General features: G+C 40.8%; 1 protein-coding gene across 1 annotated transcript in view; it reads right to left on the bottom strand.

Annotated features, from left to right (window-relative positions):
• Positions 1 to 2,879: 2,879 nt before the first annotated feature.
• The window catches only part of thsd7aa (thrombospondin, type I, domain containing 7Aa), a 126,648-nt gene continuing 111,669 nt past the window's right edge, over positions 2,880 to 17,858 (bottom strand). Inside the window, exons 23-28 of the mRNA XM_070846347.1 lie at positions 14,565 to 14,738; positions 14,336 to 14,431; positions 11,411 to 11,493; positions 7,191 to 7,404; positions 5,837 to 5,924; positions 2,880 to 2,967 (exon numbers count right to left, since the gene is read on the bottom strand). Of these exons, the coding sequence (XP_070702448.1) occupies positions 2,880 to 2,967; positions 5,837 to 5,924; positions 7,191 to 7,404; positions 11,411 to 11,493; positions 14,336 to 14,431; positions 14,565 to 14,738 (743 nt within the window). The remainder of the gene's footprint in view (positions 2,968 to 5,836; positions 5,925 to 7,190; positions 7,405 to 11,410; positions 11,494 to 14,335; positions 14,432 to 14,564; positions 14,739 to 17,858) is intronic.

Raw genomic sequence — 17,858 nt, 5'->3', positions numbered from 1 at the left:
CCTTGTTTATTATCAGCAATTAGTCAAATACATATAAACAAACAGTAGGAAAATGACAGTTCATCAGCGACTTCGTTTTTCACAAGTATATCAATATCGCTTTCAGCAAACCCACATTCACGCCTCCAGGTTTTTTCTTTTTTTGCTTTGCACAGCATCTTGTGCAGTAAAAAAGGAAACATATTATAGTACATGAACAATAAATAGAAAAAGAAATATTTAGCACTTTATTTACAACTCATATTCCAAGAAATATAAAATAAACATTCCGTTAACTTACTAGCAACAAACTCCACAGAATATTAAACTGCCATTTTCTGGCAATGATATGATGTATAATACTGATAAATAATGGGTTTGGGAAACTGGACTTTTAGCTTACATCAGGCAGCATTTAACGGTTTCAAAATACTCCAAATCCTCCTGAACTGAATTTTTCTCAGCAAAAAAGCTTCTGGATTTTACAGGATTTCACACCAATCCGAGGACATTAAAGTCACCCGGAGTGATACAAGTGTTTAAGGGGTGAAAGCTCTTTAAGACAGGGGGACCACAACAGCTCTTCCTTGGTAAGGTCTCTCTGGATACATGGCTGAAGAGTTCCCGTAGATTAATGTCAGCAAACACTTTTTTCCAGTGTTTTTTAGACCGTTTTTATATTCAGTGACTGGTTTGTTTCATGGTATATTACAGCATAGAACATTAGACTGGATTTGAAGGCAAGGCTAGTTGGAGATAGAGAAAACGTGCCTCATGAACACCTGTTGGGTGATATATAACTCAATTACTGCAGACTTGATAGATTGTTGAAAAAAAAAAAACCCATTAATGACCAACATTTGTAACTGAAATCCCAATGGCTTATAAATGATAAACATCACCACAAGGGATCTAATAAGCACTAGGAAAATATCAATGTCAATAAAACCATTAGTTGCAATTCAGAAACCCTTCATTCAGTGTCAGAGAAGAAAGAAAACATCCACCTTGTCTTGAAATGAGATGACCAAGCCTCCACCCATTGTGAATGGGGAGAATGATGTCCTACAGACCAAAACTGATGGTTAATTTATGCGCTCCTTGTTAAAAATGTTTTATTTGACCGAACACAGCCCGTTAAATGGCCCATTACCAGTTGTTACCCTTAAAATGCTCCAGGTGTGGCCTGCAACTGCACCTGTCAGTAGGCTTTACTTCACATTAGGATATTATGTCACGTGATGCTAGTAATGTTGCATAACATCACTCCCCTAACTATCTTTCCCTAAACCGAGCCATGTAGTTGGATGGTTGAATAAACAGCCACTGGATGTCGCCAGTGGCTGCTGTAACAGCTCCAACTTTGGATGATGACAGCCTCCTGAACTTCCTGGTACATATGGTAGGCCCCAACTATCCCGGAGTTTAGGGAAAGATGTGTGATGACACCTATTCAACAGCTTGATAACAGTTTAGCTTCCCGAAGGTCCACTGGTTATGTGTAAAAAAACTGGGACAGTGTCTCCTGGAAGGCATTCGTAGTGTTGTACTCCGGTGTACATGTGAAACGTGAAAACAGAGAATGACAGGAATGAAAAGTTCAAACCCAAATCCAGTTCAAAGATTCTTAGTTTACAATAGTCTGCTGTGTATAGTCTCTTCCTGGACTATTGACAACTACAGAATTTTGATATGTAAGACAGAATCAAAGAAGTCAGTCAGTTTAATCTCCCTCTAATGCTCTTCATGATATTTTTCTCAGACATGTTTCACCTGACCAGGATTAATCTCTGAACTCAAATGGAGCAGACCTTTATACATTTGACTACATGAAACCAAGATTCAATTATTATTTTGTTTCCAAATGTCTTCTTCCCGTTTTACAGCTAATTGCGTTCACAATGGAGGGGGTTTCTATGTATCATCTGCAGCGTGAGGTGATGATAGTAATGCGTGTCAATCGTTTGCAAAAGTAAAAAGATCATCATCTCGACCACAGTCAAAAAATGGTCGAAGAATAAATGAGCTCAGGCAGAGTTTGGGATGTGTAGCTGTACATACTAGAAAGGTAAAGTTGAGAACACAGAAAAAATTCTATTTACATTGAGTCCCATCATATCACACAGGTAGAGGTAATAGAGAAAAATATTAACAAACATTGGTGAGTTCTGTTTGCAAAAAAGTCTACTTTTTTTACATTTCTAGCACAAGACTGTACAGCATCTTGTATTGAGAGAGGCAGTTTCCTATGGCAAAGCTAGACATAAGTACATATCATGCTGCACTAATATAGTGCAAAATTATGCCTGAAAAAAAAAAACGGAGAAAGGAGAAGGCAGGCAGAAGTGATGGCAGCTCTGGGAATCATCGCGCTTTCGTTCTCTGGTTTTATCTTTCCTCCAGAGATGGATCCAGGCCACAACAACACAGAGGAAACTGAATGTCCTAAAAAAAAAAAAAATGGTGATCTCGCTCAGCTGTGACAAAATCAACAAAAGGTCCAAAGAAGATTTGTGCTTTTAGAGCAAAATCCTTTTTGTTTTGGGGGGGGGTGACCCTCTCCAACAACCGTGGTCTGGATGTTACCGACAGCGTTAAATGGCAGAGGAGCGAAGGCAAGAGTTCCAGAAGACGATAAAGGATTCATGAAGGCTCTTGTGAAACTAAGTATCAAAATGGCGATTTAAAAAAAGAGGATGGATACATAAAGGCTGCTAATGGACATGTATGTCTTGATCTTTGAGGTTTCTCTTTCTGTCAGAGTCGTGTTCCCAGGGTGTCCACCTGGAAGTTGAACGATGCCCAGCGGCAGCCCTGACATCAAGGGGTTTCCATAAAAACCCTGTGTGTCCCACAACAGGACAAATGTCTGTAGGTCGGCGCGGTCAGCGGGAACACTTCTACATGTCCGCGTCTCCATCGTAGGCCAGAGTCAGCGGCTTCAGTCTGTTGTTCATCTGCCGCCGCTGTGGCCTCTTTGGCTTTTTGCTGCAGGACAAACAAGGAACAGTTAAAGAATGATTAGAGAAGCTGATCTCAGTGAGAGGCACTGAGCTGCTGTTTTCTGGTTTGTCTCCGGTCAGTTTGACTTTATGTGTTTATATACCATTCCTCCGTCTTTTCATTTACTCCTAATCACATCATTTGCATGCCATCCATACATGATGATGACAGACTGATTTGAAATCTTTAATGTGTCTTTTATCTTCCAGGTTCCCACTGGATTTCATTCACTCTGAGTTATTCCAGTTGGATTTGGACAAGTCCTCCAAACGGAACAAAAACTATTTGGATAGCTTCAGGGAAAGGTCATGTCATGGGTGAGGGAAAGGGAAAGTGACTCATTTCCCTGAGTCACAATCGTTTGCTTTGTTGACCAATGACATTTTTTTCAGTCTGCAAAAATGTTGCAGACTCATGTTTTAATTGTATACTTTCATGCCATAGGGGAATGGTTGAATGGAAGCAGAACAACTAATTCAAAAAATACAACAATTTACAGTTCTTTGCAAAAGTGTCAGTGCTGATATCGCCTCTATGATATTTGGAGTGGACAGACTAAATGGTACAAAAAGCTGCTCTGTGGGAGAGCTATGCTCTTAGTAATCAATACAGGCGACACAAGACCTGTTTAGTTACTGCAGCTGTTATCTATTCACATTTAAAATGGAACGTGGACAATGACGATATGTAACATATATTTAGAGTAAAGACATGAGGAGGGCTGTGTGTCTACATGAAGTGTGTGTCGATGACCAGCAGATGGAGGCAGAGGATGAATGACAGCTATTATGGCCTGTAGGTTTGCATATCCTCATTTGTGAACACTGACAAACCACAGCAGTACCGCATGACTGCAGCGACTGTCATTAAGGACACTAATCATTAAGGACACATCATCAGTGTATTTCTTCTGTAAATACATCCAACATTTGAATCTGTTTTAAGCAACAAAATAAATATTAGATGAAGAATCTATTATTTTCCCCACAAGAATTCTGCTACTCCTTAATTAAAATCACAGACACAAGCCATATCTGACTATCAGGCGTCGTTGGCTGAGACCTTATTTGAATAGTTCAATAATTTGGTAAATAAGTTTTTTTTTTTCTTTCTTCTGAGAGTGAGAAGATTAGATTGGATCTCAGATAGATAGCTGATATTTTATCTGTATAGATGTTAGTCTGATGTTTGTGCACTAAGCACAGAACTGGAGTCAGGCTGTGGTTATCCTGGCTCAGCATAAAGCGCTGTGCTGTGCCTGTGCAGAGACTGAGCTCACTGATCGCGCCTGGCAGCCTGCGGTGGCCCGTGATGCTGCACTGGGCGGACGGATACATTACCAGTGCATGACTTTCTCCTTACACCACACATTTCAGCTTTTACATCTCAATCTCAGCACAATTTAAAAGAAAGAGAGGAAGTATAATATACTCAGGGTGCTGAGGCGTAGCCAGGATAGCTGCTTTGTCATGTTTACAGTCTTCATGCTAAGCTAGGATACCAAACGATACGAAGCACGACATAAAGCAAACCTGTGATGTTCAGTCTGCAGTTTGTCTTGGCAGACGTGCATGTGGTGTGTTTGACTGACTGGCTTGGACGGCTCACCTCCAGGAACTGATCCACTGAGAGTGAGCGAACAGGCAACGGAGGTGTTCGGGCACAAACGAATGTCAGGCTCAGCGAGTTAAAGAAACGCTTTGATGAGGCCTTGACTAAGAGATGAGAGTTTCTAAGTGAGGTGGTGGGGGCGGCAGTGACTGCTGCTGCTGCTGCTGCTGAGCAGGAGGCTGGGGGGGCAATGCCTCGTATTTCTGCTGCTGCTGCTGCTGCTGCTGCTGCTGCTGCTGTTGAAGCTGGCTGTGCTTGTCCCGCTCTAGTCTCTGGCAGGCGGGACAGGTGTAAGGCACGGTGTAGCTCTTTCGGTCCGTCCAGTAAACCCCATCTGAGGAGGACTTGGAGCTTGACGTGCAGCAAAGGCAACAACCACAATAACTGTGCCGGGAGTATGAGGGTGAAGGTGGAGACAGAAAAACAAGACATGAAGGAGGCAAATGATGAGGGAACTCAAAGTAAAATGAAAAATGAAGTGAACTGAACAAATGAAAAAAGAAACAGTGACGTAATGGAAACATTTGCTGCTGTTAATTTCCAGCTCTGGAGCTCAGTATGTGACTGGTGCTGTACTGACAGGGGCTAAGCCTGGCTCTAAAGAGTCCTGTGATCAAAGTTAGCACATATTACATGGTTAAAGCAAAGCTGATGAGAGGAAAAATGTATGGATTAATGTGCTCTGCAACTCTGTTATGTCATAATAAAAGTTGGTTTATCTTGTCTTTAATGTATTTATTAAACACTTGTGCTTCATTTATCATGAGGACTGTGTTATTACTCTTAGAGAAGAAGAGATAGATAGACGACCCTGCTAACATCATCAGGGTTCTTTTCCTCCTCCTGAACCATAAGCTGTGTAGAACTTATCACCAGGAGGAAACCGACGCCTGAAGTCTGGATTTAAAATCTTGTCCAGATCTATTCAAACATTCGTCAGCCATGTTTTTCTCATTTCATTATGTGTGTGTGTGTGTTCTTCCACTTCATCAATATCCATCAAATTACAGTAGGTAGGTATTCAATGAAAACCTCCTCAGGCTGCCCCGACACCTCATCAGCACAGCACAAATCAGTTCTTTTATTAAGGTTCTGCTTGAACACATCTGTCTTTTCCTCATCATGGTCTCCGTTACTTCACTGTGCGGAGGTGAACGGTGGTCTGAATGCCAGCTACTGTGATGCTGAAAACAAAACACACGGTAGGAGTAGAGTCATGACGAGGTACGTGCTGGAGCCTTACCATGCTAAGTACGTCATGGAGATTATGAAGACGAGCAGAACAAACGCCCCTGCTGCCACTCCATACACCCAGGTCTTCAGCTTCCCATCTGCAACGAGAGCCACACACACACACACACACCTGCTCTTACCACACTGGAGGGATGGATGCTGTGTGACTTCATTTCCTTATCTGGGCCCAGGGGGACAGTGGAGTTACAGACATAACTGCCGGTCAGGGAATCGTGGTGTACAGGTCAACAACAGAAGTCCTGTGACACTAGTGTGCAGTACAGAGTGGACGGAGCGATGGAGTGTAAACTGTGTTACTGCGACACCTCCACATGTAGATATGGTGAGGAGTCAGTATTAAGTTATTTATTGTTATTAATTATTAATTATCTTAGATTAGACACTGAAAAATATGCTTACAGATTGCCTGAGCTATTTTTTGTATTCTGCACTAATGGTGTGATGCTTTATCTTTCTTTCTTTCCCTTTTTCTCCATCCTTTTTCCCTACATTTTGTCTTCTTTTTTTACTGTTTTTCTGTCTTCCTGTTCTCCTTTCCATTCTTGTTCATCCTCCTCCATTTTCATTTATTTAGTTTTTCTTCCTTTACTTTTTACCTTCCTTTTCTCATGATTTTTTCTGCTTTCTTTTTTCTTCATTCTGTTTTTCTGCCATTTACCCCTGACCCTGTCTTCTTTCTTTCCTTGTTTCTTCCTTTATTAGTTTTTCTTCCTTTTTATTCTTCTTTTTTTCCTGTATTTGTTCTTCCCTTATTCCCCTTTCTTGTTTTCCCTTCTATCCCCTTCTTTATTCCTTCATTTATCTACTCTCTTCCCCTTTTCACTCCCTTTGTTCTTTATTCTTGTTTTCCTTCCTTCATTCCTTCCTCGTCCTTTCTTTCTTCCAGATTCCTTTATGTGTTTTTGTCCCCTAATCCGTTCATTTTCTTGCTTTCCAGTTTTTCTTGCCTACATCCCCTCTGCCCATCCTTCAGTCATCCTTCCTTTTTGTCGTACAGACGCCCTCTGCTTCTCTACCTATTCATACCCATTATTCCACTCCTCCTTTTATAACTTAGTAAGCAATAATTCTGTGCTCTCAGCAATCCCACACAATAACAATCCTCCACTAAATGCACTCTCCCAGTTTGAATATATTATAATTAGGTACAGACTGAAAGTGAATTTCTTTGTCTCTGTGTGTTCAGCTACTATTTCTGTGTGATCAGAATCCACCATTCACTCTATATATATATCTGTATTTATCGTTTGCTGCAATATGTTATTCTACAATATACAAATCCACAGTCGTCATGAAGGCCACGGCAGCAGTCAGATGTCACAGACTGTGTTAAAGAATGTCACCTGGGCCGAAAGGCTGCAGGAACCAGGTGCGTCCCGCCCGGCCTAGCGTGCCGTCTTCAGGCAGGGTGGGATTGAAGGCCCGGATGGTCTTCACATCAGCCTTGTTGTCCCCTGCAGTGGGAATCTCCAGCACAGGGATGACTGTGCATTGGTCCAGCAGGCCATCAGACGTCATCACTTCTGTGTAGCCCTCCTCACAGCCACAAACCCCCGCCTGAAACAGGAAGGAAGAAAGTTTGAAACAAGTCCATTGACAAATCAGCCATATTGAAAGTTCTGCCGTGTGGTGAAAAGCAGCAGCTGCCTTCAGATTAATGTTGCAGCACAACAGACCCGCTTGGCAAATCTGGGCCCAACATCTATTTCTAATTTTGCCGTGTTTTGAAAAAACATTTCAACTTGTGTTTTTGGAGCATTTTCGATTAAATTCTTTAGCTTGTGACAATTTAAAGTAAAGCAACTGTGACAACGACTCCATTGATCTGTCAAAAGTTGCATATGTCTATGTGCTGTAAGCAGTCTAACCTCTAAGAGTGAATATGCCCTTCTCGGATTTTATTTCTATTAGTTTGTTGAGGCCATTAGAGGTAAAACTCTTCCAAATGTCACAGTCACATTACAACAGCCACAGCAGCACCTCTATGAGGTCGTACTTGAGCTCAAAGATAAATGTTAACGTCTGCATGTCAGAATGTTCACAGTTTTTGTTAGTTATCATGTTTGCATGCAAACATTTGCACAAAGTACAGCTGATGGGAATGTCATTCATTGCAGATATTTCATCATAAACAAAAGGACAAATTGGACAAATAGATTAACAGTGATGGATGAAAAGTGACCAAAGTTGACCAATGACCAAAGTTATTACAATTCATCCTAAAATGAGCATTAAAGTCTGCCCCAAATTTCAGTTATTGGGACGTCAGTGTGAACCGTGGTGGACATGAACACAGATCCCCACTGCTGGGTGACTACTAGAAAATACAAAGATTAAAACAGCTAACTTCACTTGTGTAGCACAACCTTTCTAATTTCTTATCTTACAGATCATGTCACAACCTTTCGGACTGATCTCACAACACCGTCAGGGATGAGTTTGGTACATCTCAGAAATACTTTTTATAATGAAAGTAAACGTCTTTGTAAGTAAAGGAAATTAGCCTACTCAGGCTAAATCAACAAATAGATAAATGAATGGATGAAGGGAAACCACAGAAGGGAAGATTATGAAGGGAATCTTCACTTGCTGATGCTCTGCCAAATCAGTTCTGGATTCTCCAACTGTCTGCTGATTAACTGTCATCTCCTACTCCTGGAAAGCCACTCTACTTTATTTTTACATGTGTAGCTTTAGTGAACAAGCTGGGTTGGTTTGATACTGATTTTAGCCTCATCTTCTCTTCTCTTCTCTATCTCTTGTTGAACCTTTTATTGATAACTTTTCTGTCTGTGTTCTAGTGTACAGATTATACAGTTATTGTATAATCATGCAGGAGAAGTAAGTTGATGACAATGTGACAAACCTGCAGAAGATCTCACTGCAGGTTTTGAGCAACAACTCATTAATCTATGTATTATCCACGTCGACGAACAGTCAAGGTGATTAAAAACATTCTGAAAAGCTTTCACTGTTTTTTTTTTGTGTTAAGTACTTTATATTTAATGTATTTAACATGGACCACATGCAGTAAGCAATGGTCTATGTTACAGTAAGCAGAAGGCAAAGTTTCTTTAAAGACAATTAATGGGTCCAGGCCAGGTCTCTGCAACTCTGCAAAAGTCTGGGTCCAGCGCATAGCCATCTCTTTTTTTCTTTTGCAATTAATGTACATTGCCTTTAAAGAAATTGGCTGAGTCAATTTTGAATCAAACATTTAGAAACCTTGAAGACCTCGATAGAATTGGCAGGAGCACAGATTCTACACACACACAAGGTCTGATGTCCGTAATCTCATGCATGTCTGATGCTTTCAACAAAAATTCCTATTCTAGGATTGGTGTGTGAAAAAGGCTCCGTAGTATGCTGGTGTACAAAACAGTGCAGAGGTTTGATTTAATGCTGAAATGAAATGTATACAGTACATTGTCTTTGACAAGTCATAGATCACTTTTACGAACAGCTCAGTTTTTAACCAAAACTGTGCAATCAGCCCAATAAAAGTGCTGCAGTCTAATGCTGCTCGTCTGTTTGTCAGACAGGACATGTGTTTGATTGCATAGGGTGGTGTGCATGCACCGAAGCTTCCCCTCCTCCACATCTCTCTCTCTCTCTATGTCAATCTCTGGAGGATGATCAGCTTCAAAACGCCCTGCTGTACAAAGAGTAGCAGCATAAGTCCAACAGCAGCCAGAGCTAGGAATGAGAAAATTATCATTAACATTTCCTTAGTGGCAAGCAAAGGAAAAGATGTGCAGCTCAGCACTTTGTTATCATATATATATATATATATACACTGTATATATGGGTTTAGGCTCCTGAAGGTCCTGCTCTAATCTTCATACATACACTGCATAAACTTACCCACACTCTTCTCATCCTCCAGACATCTCTAACTTCCTTCTAGCAAGCACTTCTGTGAATCATACAACCACATGCTAAAACAAGCATGTTCTTCTGTTCCATGATGTATGGTGCCTTGCAGCTTTGATTAAAATCAGGCTCAAACTAGGGATATGTATCAAGATGTTATGATACACAGTATGTGCAAATATCTCAGGCTTGGTATTTAGACCAAACCAATACTATTTTCAGTACTTGAGTTTGACAAATATGGAGATTTTTTTTTTAAATGTATTATTAGAATTTTTTTAGACCAATATACACTAAACTCAATGCACAAGTGTTAAATGTTGTCTCACCACAAGCAACTATGCAGTAACTCAGCCTGCATAAAATAGTCCAAAATTAGCTATTAGCTTTTATTTACTCAAAAATGTAATTCACCAGGTAGTCAATCAATCAATCAATCTTTATTTATATAGCGCCAATTCATAACAGCGTTATCTCAAGACTCTTTACATAAAAAGCATGGTCTAGACCAAACTCTTTAATTAAGAGAGAGACCCAACGATTCAGGAATTCAACATTAAGGATTCAAGAATCCCCACAATTAGGTAACAGTGGCAGGAAGAACTCCCCTTTAACGGGAAGAACCCTCGAACAGAACCAGGCTCAGAGGTGAGCGACATTCTGTTGGGGTCCAAAATTACCCCAGTTAACTCAGTTAGTGAGAAATTTGAGAAATGTTTCTTGACAACTGATCTGTCTAACAGAGGAATAACTGCTTATGGGTGGTGTTTCTTGCACAGAGTTCACACAGTTCCCTGCTCAACTCAGATTTCACCCTGCAATTTTATAAAAAAAAAACTCTCCCTGTGCTCCATCCAAAATCCTTCTGCTCACGTTCTCCACTTACATGCTCTGGTAGCTGCAGTAGGACGTGAGCTGTAGCTAGTAGTTGTATGCCAGGAGTAAGATTGGTTGTTTTTTTTAAAGCCTCCAGAATGCTACTGAGCTAGCAACTAAAACCAAAACATGTTTGTTCAGAGTAATGTACCCGACTCTTCAGTGTTTTAGTGAAGATACTTGGGGCAAAGCCAAAACACTTAATGGCATCACATTAACATTTGGAAAAACATCTACTTGATTAAGATTACAATATGCGTTGTAGTTTGGTATGTTGGGGGTGTGTAGGAAGAAACCTGAGGGTCAGTGCTGAATGGGGATGGATTTGTCAAAATTAAGCACAAATACAATACACCTGGGAGACGCCAGCAGACAGCTGGTCTGCAAAAGACGCTGAGAGATACCAGGAAATGCTAAACATGCTACGAATGACCAAAATATACCAAGAGACAAGACATGCCAAATGACAGAGAGAAGACACCAAGAGACAATGAGAGATATCAAAAGATACAGAGGACACCATAAGATACCAGATGATGTAGCACCAAAAGATGCTAGGAGACGCTCCAAGTGTCTCTTGGCAAGGGGTGTCAAAAGACACCAAACAATGCTCAGAAGTACCAAGCTACTGAGAAATAACAAGGGTGGCTAAAGACACCAAGAGACAACAAAAGAGGTACAAAAGACACCAGGAGCTGCTAAAAGAGGCCAAGAGACTGCACGAGATGACAAAGGCAGCAAAAGACCCAGAGTGAGATATCAGGTTTGACCACAGATATGTGCTGTATTTGTCATCACTCGATCCAAAACTCACCTCTGTGCACAGGGACCGTGGCTTGGTACAAGGCGGGTCACAGGAGCGGTCAGCGATCGGCTCGGCTGTAGCTGGGCATCCACCTGTAGAGCAAAAAAAAGATGTAAGAAACATCAATGAACAGGAACATCTGTGGCCCAGTTTCCTGACTGCTTTTCATTCACTTCTCCAGCTTGTTGAGATGGAGGTAACAGGGACAGAGACCTGGCTCAACCTATCGCACCTGAGTGGTGAACCTGACCCTAACGCAATAGAAGACAAAACTCTGGAAAGATGAGGTGAGGCAGACTGTGTGTTTACATCGATATTGCAGTCAAACTTGATGGACATTGTTTCCCAGATGCCAAATTTTCAATGTTAAGATGTTGAATATATTAACATTATTGCTGTTGTGACAATTGACAATTAAATGACCTTGTTACCTTGACGCACCAACCAGATAGATAGATAGATAGATAGATAGATAGATAGATAGATAGATAGATAGAGTATTTGTGGGTAAAGCCTAACGTAATATGTAATCGCTATGAATACTGCAACGGCTTTATGCTTTTGTCTGTCTGTCTGTCCATTATGTTTCATATTATTCTGTTATGTCGGCGTTTTGTTTTTCACCACTGAAAAAAAAGTGTCCCGCAAGGATCACCCTTAGGCTCGCAGCGATATCCTCTATACATAAATATTAATCATTGTTCAACTCAGTACTGCAATGTAGATATTTATGGTGATGAGAGAAGCAGCTGCACGCTGCACTTCAAACCACTTAGTAAAACTAACCAGACATGGATTTGCCGAACAAACTACCCATCAATCTTGAAGCCCATGCTCTTGGAAGCTTAGCAGCAAAATGTTGAAACAAACAGACATGCTGCTTTTGCAGAGCTAATCTTAAACCTGAGTACCAGATGAACATACTCTGGACTGATAAATCACAGTTTAAACCTATTCAGTCTAACCAGTATACCACAGAGGGCCAAACTGAGCCGCTGTTCTGGTTCAATAATGATCTTGGGTCACTTCAGTTTTTCTCAACTGAAAAACAAATTCAAAATCCAATTGAATTGCATTCGGGAGGAAAAAAAGGTTCCAATAGTATTCTATCCTATTCTACACTGACAGTGCTGCATGACAGGTTAGCATGACATAAAATAGTCCCCAAAGGGGCCAAACCTTTCTCAAAGACTAAAAAGTCAAACTGGATTCTAATAACAATACCAGAATAGTTTGTTTTTCTTTTAAGAACTGAAAGGAAGCATTATCTAAACTGGATTATGGAGATCATTTGTATGCTCATGCTGCTGCCAATGTGATGTTACACCACTTAGCAGCACAAGTCACAGCATAAAGCAGTATACTATACATAAAGCACTATACAAGTTCAGTCCATTTACCTTAAACCGTAACAAAGTGTTTCTCACAGTGCCGTTCCATTTATTACTTAAGACAGCGGCTCCACTTACACTTGAGTTATATGACTGGGTTGAATGGTCATCACTTGCACCTAGAAAGGCTTTAGAATACCTGTGATTTACACTATAAATTCAGCATCTGTGTTGCTGAGGTACTTCACATCCTTATTTGTGTTCAAGCTTAACAACCAGGACACCCGTTCATGGAATAGATTAGCTTTAAAAGCATCGTATACCAACTCTAAACTAGGGAATACTGGTCTCCCAGAATGCAGCTTACTACTGGAATGAACTTCTGGACAAATCCTTTGGGAGACTTACATTGCCCTATAATTGCTATGCAGTAAAGTGCATAGAGGTTTAATTCCGATCGCTCCAGAGAAAGTCAAAACACAAATATACAAGAGGGAAGATAACTATCTACATTAGAGGGGGTATGTTTAGAATCTGATTCCGTTCCTGAATATGAATGCACAAATTTGTCAGTAGGAGGGTTAACAGTGAGTCACTTTGGTTCATCTGGGGTTTTGCTGAGTTGTACACTATGTAGGTTAAGAAGTGTATATTACAACTGTGGATAAAATAAGCTGGAGAATGTAGACAGACAGTACAACTGACATCGGTTGACTCAGTAGACATTCAGAGAAAACACGTCTGCAAAAGACCTGGTAATCTATCAAAGCTTTTTTTGAATATTTATTAGGCGGCATGCTCGGGGAGAGAGCTCAGTCAGAATATTCATGAGGGGAACACCACTGCTTGTGAGGAAACATTTACAAGAAGCAGAAAGCTGCCTTGTGCCAATCACAGCAGCCACACATCGACACCACGATAGTCCTCGTTCACTGGAACTCAGAGCTGAGTGCTGCTCGTCTAACCCACATGTATGAAATGGCTCCAAGCGTGCATAAAGCTGTAAATAAGAGCACATGCCCTTATCAGAGGAACTCTTTCTTACAGATAGCATTTCTTAGAATAGCATAATAGCTGAGAAATGATGGCCTTAGCTTCACCCTGACATGTCATGGACAAGGGGATTAAACTATGGCACTGCAAAGGAAAAAAAAGCCTCTACTGCTTACGGTTTCCTGGAGCTCGCTGTCAAGAAATGCTTAGAAAACTAGGAGACGCTTTTGATTAATCTTATCCACATTACAGCCCTGCCACGCACAGCGCAAGACCTCAAGTGTCAGAGATGTGAGGTGGCAGCTTAACTATTCTATTCGACTCGTGTCAGGACTACAGTCCGCACAGGCGGTTTAATTATTCGGGGTCTGAACGAACATGCTTTACATTTGGCTTTGATCTTAAGAATTCTCAGACAGTAGACATGCAAACACTGTATAGATCGCAATGATCTAGAACTAACTAGATGAATTGAGAATCTTTAAAAGCATAAGAGACTTAATGAAAAATACAACAAAACGTTTCAAAAAGCCTTTCATCTGTTTAATCTAAATTAATTAAGTAATCCAGCAGCTTCAGACAATTTCACCCAAAGGTACATCATACTTACCCGTGGTATTTAGTCCATCGGAGCGCTGACACCAGACATGGCGAGATGAACCCCTCCATGGTCCGGTCCTCCACTTGTATTCAAAACACTGTCCCTCTGCAGGAAGAGCATGGTCAACACGTTGTCAAAATCTTTAATAATGATACAGATTAAACTGTAATCTAAATTGCTATAATATGCCACTGTGAGTCACTTTCAGTGAGTTCCAGTGGGAGTCTGCCACACTGACCTGTGCAAGGCCGAGCCTCCAGCTCTTGTTCTGGGCACTGCAGTAGGTTCTCTGGATCCTGGGCCATGACGGCCCGGGATCGGACCTGGACTGAGCCGAAACCCAGGTCATCTCCACTCACACAGCTTAGCTGGCATGGGCTCCAAACAGTCCAGTCTGTCAGGTAGCATTCTCCTACAAGAACGTACAGAAAGTTTAGCAATCAAAACTAAACATGACAATGATGTTTATCATGAAATCCAATCTCAAATCCAAAGAAGCGTTCAAATGCAGGGAAAGGGAGGAATTAAAGTCTTCGAGCAGCTATGTAAAGCTATGTAAAAAAAGCAGCAATGTAAAAAAATCCATATTACTGGGAAAAACTGGGAAACTGGGAGCAGTAGAGTGGTGAATCTGACATGACATGACTGTAAATGTACGTTACACTGAATTATCAGGACAAAAGATAAAGATGGAAGAAGCGTTTGCACTGACAATAAATTAAAACACGAGACAATCAGGAAACTTAAGGGGCTTAAATAAATACCATAGATTAAAAAGAACAGGTCTGATTCTCATGGTATGAAATCCAGTTCCATCCGGTTATGCCCATTTTTAGCATTTGAACTGGAAAGCTACAAGTATGCCTATTCAAAGGTCAACTTTGCTCATTGGTGGTGGGAGGTTGTGTGACTAGACAAAGGCCAATAATATACACTGAAGTGAACTCCTACTCTAAGATATTTTTCCACCAAATGCCAGTCCACTGTTTATCATGATCACCGGTCTAGAAGCATTATACTGTGTGTAACTGTGTATGTACTGTGACAAATAAAGGTCTTGAATCTTGTTCATGACGTTCCCAGCAAAGAGAAGATTCTCTATTAAATAGGTCACACTGCTCCCCTTGTAAAGTTAAGGCTGATGTGAGCATATTTCTACACATTCAATTAATCCTGAAGACGCCCATCCAAAAAAGGATGAGGCAATTAGGAATAAAGGTGTATAATCCCATTTTCTGTCTCACGTCTACTGAAATAGGTTTTGCGGTTATTGGTTTTGCTGTCAGAAGTCAGAATGGACACGAGCAGGAGCCAGATCCTAGAGTCCTCTTTGACTTTGTCGTCACTGTTAAGCCAATTACCTTGATTATGGGGTGATTGCAACCACACTCAAACCAGCCAGAATAGTCAGTAAACACATGGACACACATGCTCCAACAAATACTGTACATACGGTGCAGCTGCTGTAACTACGGCCAATTTTTCTATTTTCAGCAACTTCATAGCAACTGAAAGGCTTTCACTGAGGTTCAATATAACCTGCTACAAACATCCATTATCGGCTCTGCATAAGCTTGCTCCCTCCTCCCACCGACATGTGTGTTGCACTGTGTTGCGCTCTCTGGAGCCCTTGTTGAAGCTCCTACAATCAAGCACACTCAACAGTAAGTGCTGTCAGGTCTTTGTTGCTTTTTTTTTTGAGTGCTATTGTTAGTACCGAGGAGCAACAAAGTGGATAATGTTATATTTTTCTGGTTGTCTAACCGCCTGAGTGTTGAAAGGCTAAATGGCAATGTCAACTGGCAGACTCTGCACTGTGTGGAATAAGTCTTGCCCTGAACTGGTCACCCCCAACTAGTTGTAGAATCAGGAGGGATTTAGTTACTTGCATTTGAGGAGGAGGAGTTTAGTGGTTGTTCAGGATACCTGCTTGTTGTTCGTATTCCGTCTTTCTTTTTTCTTCTTGTGCCAAGTAATGACGCCTTTGTCTTTTCCTCAACATTGTTGTGGATGAGGTTGTCTTGTAATGTCATTGGGCACAGACTAAGGAGGTGTCGCATTAAGTGTGAGCACACATGTTGGGACTCGTTGATAGATCCATACAACATGAGATGTGAGTTAACGCAATCCATCCATCCACTGTCTGTACTGCTTATCCTTAAGGGTAGCGATGAGGCTGGACCCAAACCCCAGCAAACATTCCAGAAAATGCGATAACCCTTCATAAATTACTTGTCAATTATTATTTATGAATGATTGAGAGATTATATCATTATTTATGAATGTACTAGATGTTTGTTTGCTTGCTTGAAGGAAACCTCCCTGTTGCCACAAAACAAATGTCCCTTCAGACTGATACCAGACCACCTCAGGATGTCCCTCAGACAATATCGAAAAATATTCTGTTGCAGAATTTCAAAATTAAAGCCCAGTCTATATATGTACTGTCTTCCCTTTAAATTCAGATTGATATTAAAAAGAAATCTCCTATTGCCACAAACTATTTCCCTCCATTGAGTAAATTTGAAGTAATAATAGTAATAATAATGATAATAACACACCACACGCCGTTTACAAGAACAGGGACTGAAACGTTTAGCAAAAGTAACAAGAAAAGTAAAAATAGTGAAGAAAATGTAACTTTCATAGTTATATTTCTATTTCCTAGTTATTTTTTCTAGGTTTTTCTACCCTCAGGTCCTCAGACTCTGGCCTCCTCACCATCCCTCCCACACGTTATCGCTCCTTCTGGGACAGCGCTTTCATTGTTAAAGCCCCAACCCTCTGGAACGCTCTCCCTGCCGACATGCACAACACTCCATCTTTTTATATTCAAAATATATCTAAGAGACTCCTCAAACACCACCTGTTCACCACAGTCTACAACCTCTCCTGACAACTGTATCTTCCACCTGAAGCCTTTTGGAAGGGAGGCGAAACATCTTCAAGTACCTTCAACAAGTCCAGTTGACTTGAACACCTCAGAGATAGTTCACTTGAAGGAGGAATTGTTCTACTAAAAGTATTACCACATAGTCTAAGAAATATAAAAAAACATCCAAAAAAGAAAATATCTCCTTGTTTCAGAGTGTATACAGCAACATGGTGGTGCGGTGGTTGGCACTGTTGAAACTGTTGCAGCAAGAAGGGTACAAGTTCGAATCCAGGTTCAACAAGGGCTTCCTCCCGCAGTCCAAAAACATGCACTCTAAATTGCCCCTGAGTGTGAGTGTGAGTGGTTGTTGGCCCTGTGGTTGGCTGGCGACCACTCCAGGTTGTACCCTGTCTCTTGCCCAATGTGAGCTGGGATTTGAATTCAAATTGGAGTCAATCATTTTAGAATGAATTATTCACAATTCTATGTTTAAAACCCAACACACATTATGCAAAATGCACTTTTTAATGTCTTTATATATGCAATATAGGCCACCTGGACTACCTCACACTGCATCTTTGCACATGTACAAATATTATATATACATACATATATTTATTTAGCTAAGCTAAATTCGGCTGCTTGTTTCATTAGTGT

This window comes from Pempheris klunzingeri, chromosome 16 (genome assembly GCF_042242105.1).
Source record: "Pempheris klunzingeri isolate RE-2024b chromosome 16, fPemKlu1.hap1, whole genome shotgun sequence".
Taxonomy (NCBI): domain Eukaryota; kingdom Metazoa; phylum Chordata; class Actinopteri; order Acropomatiformes; family Pempheridae; genus Pempheris; species Pempheris klunzingeri.
This window is presented reverse-complemented; position numbering and strand designations above follow the sequence as displayed.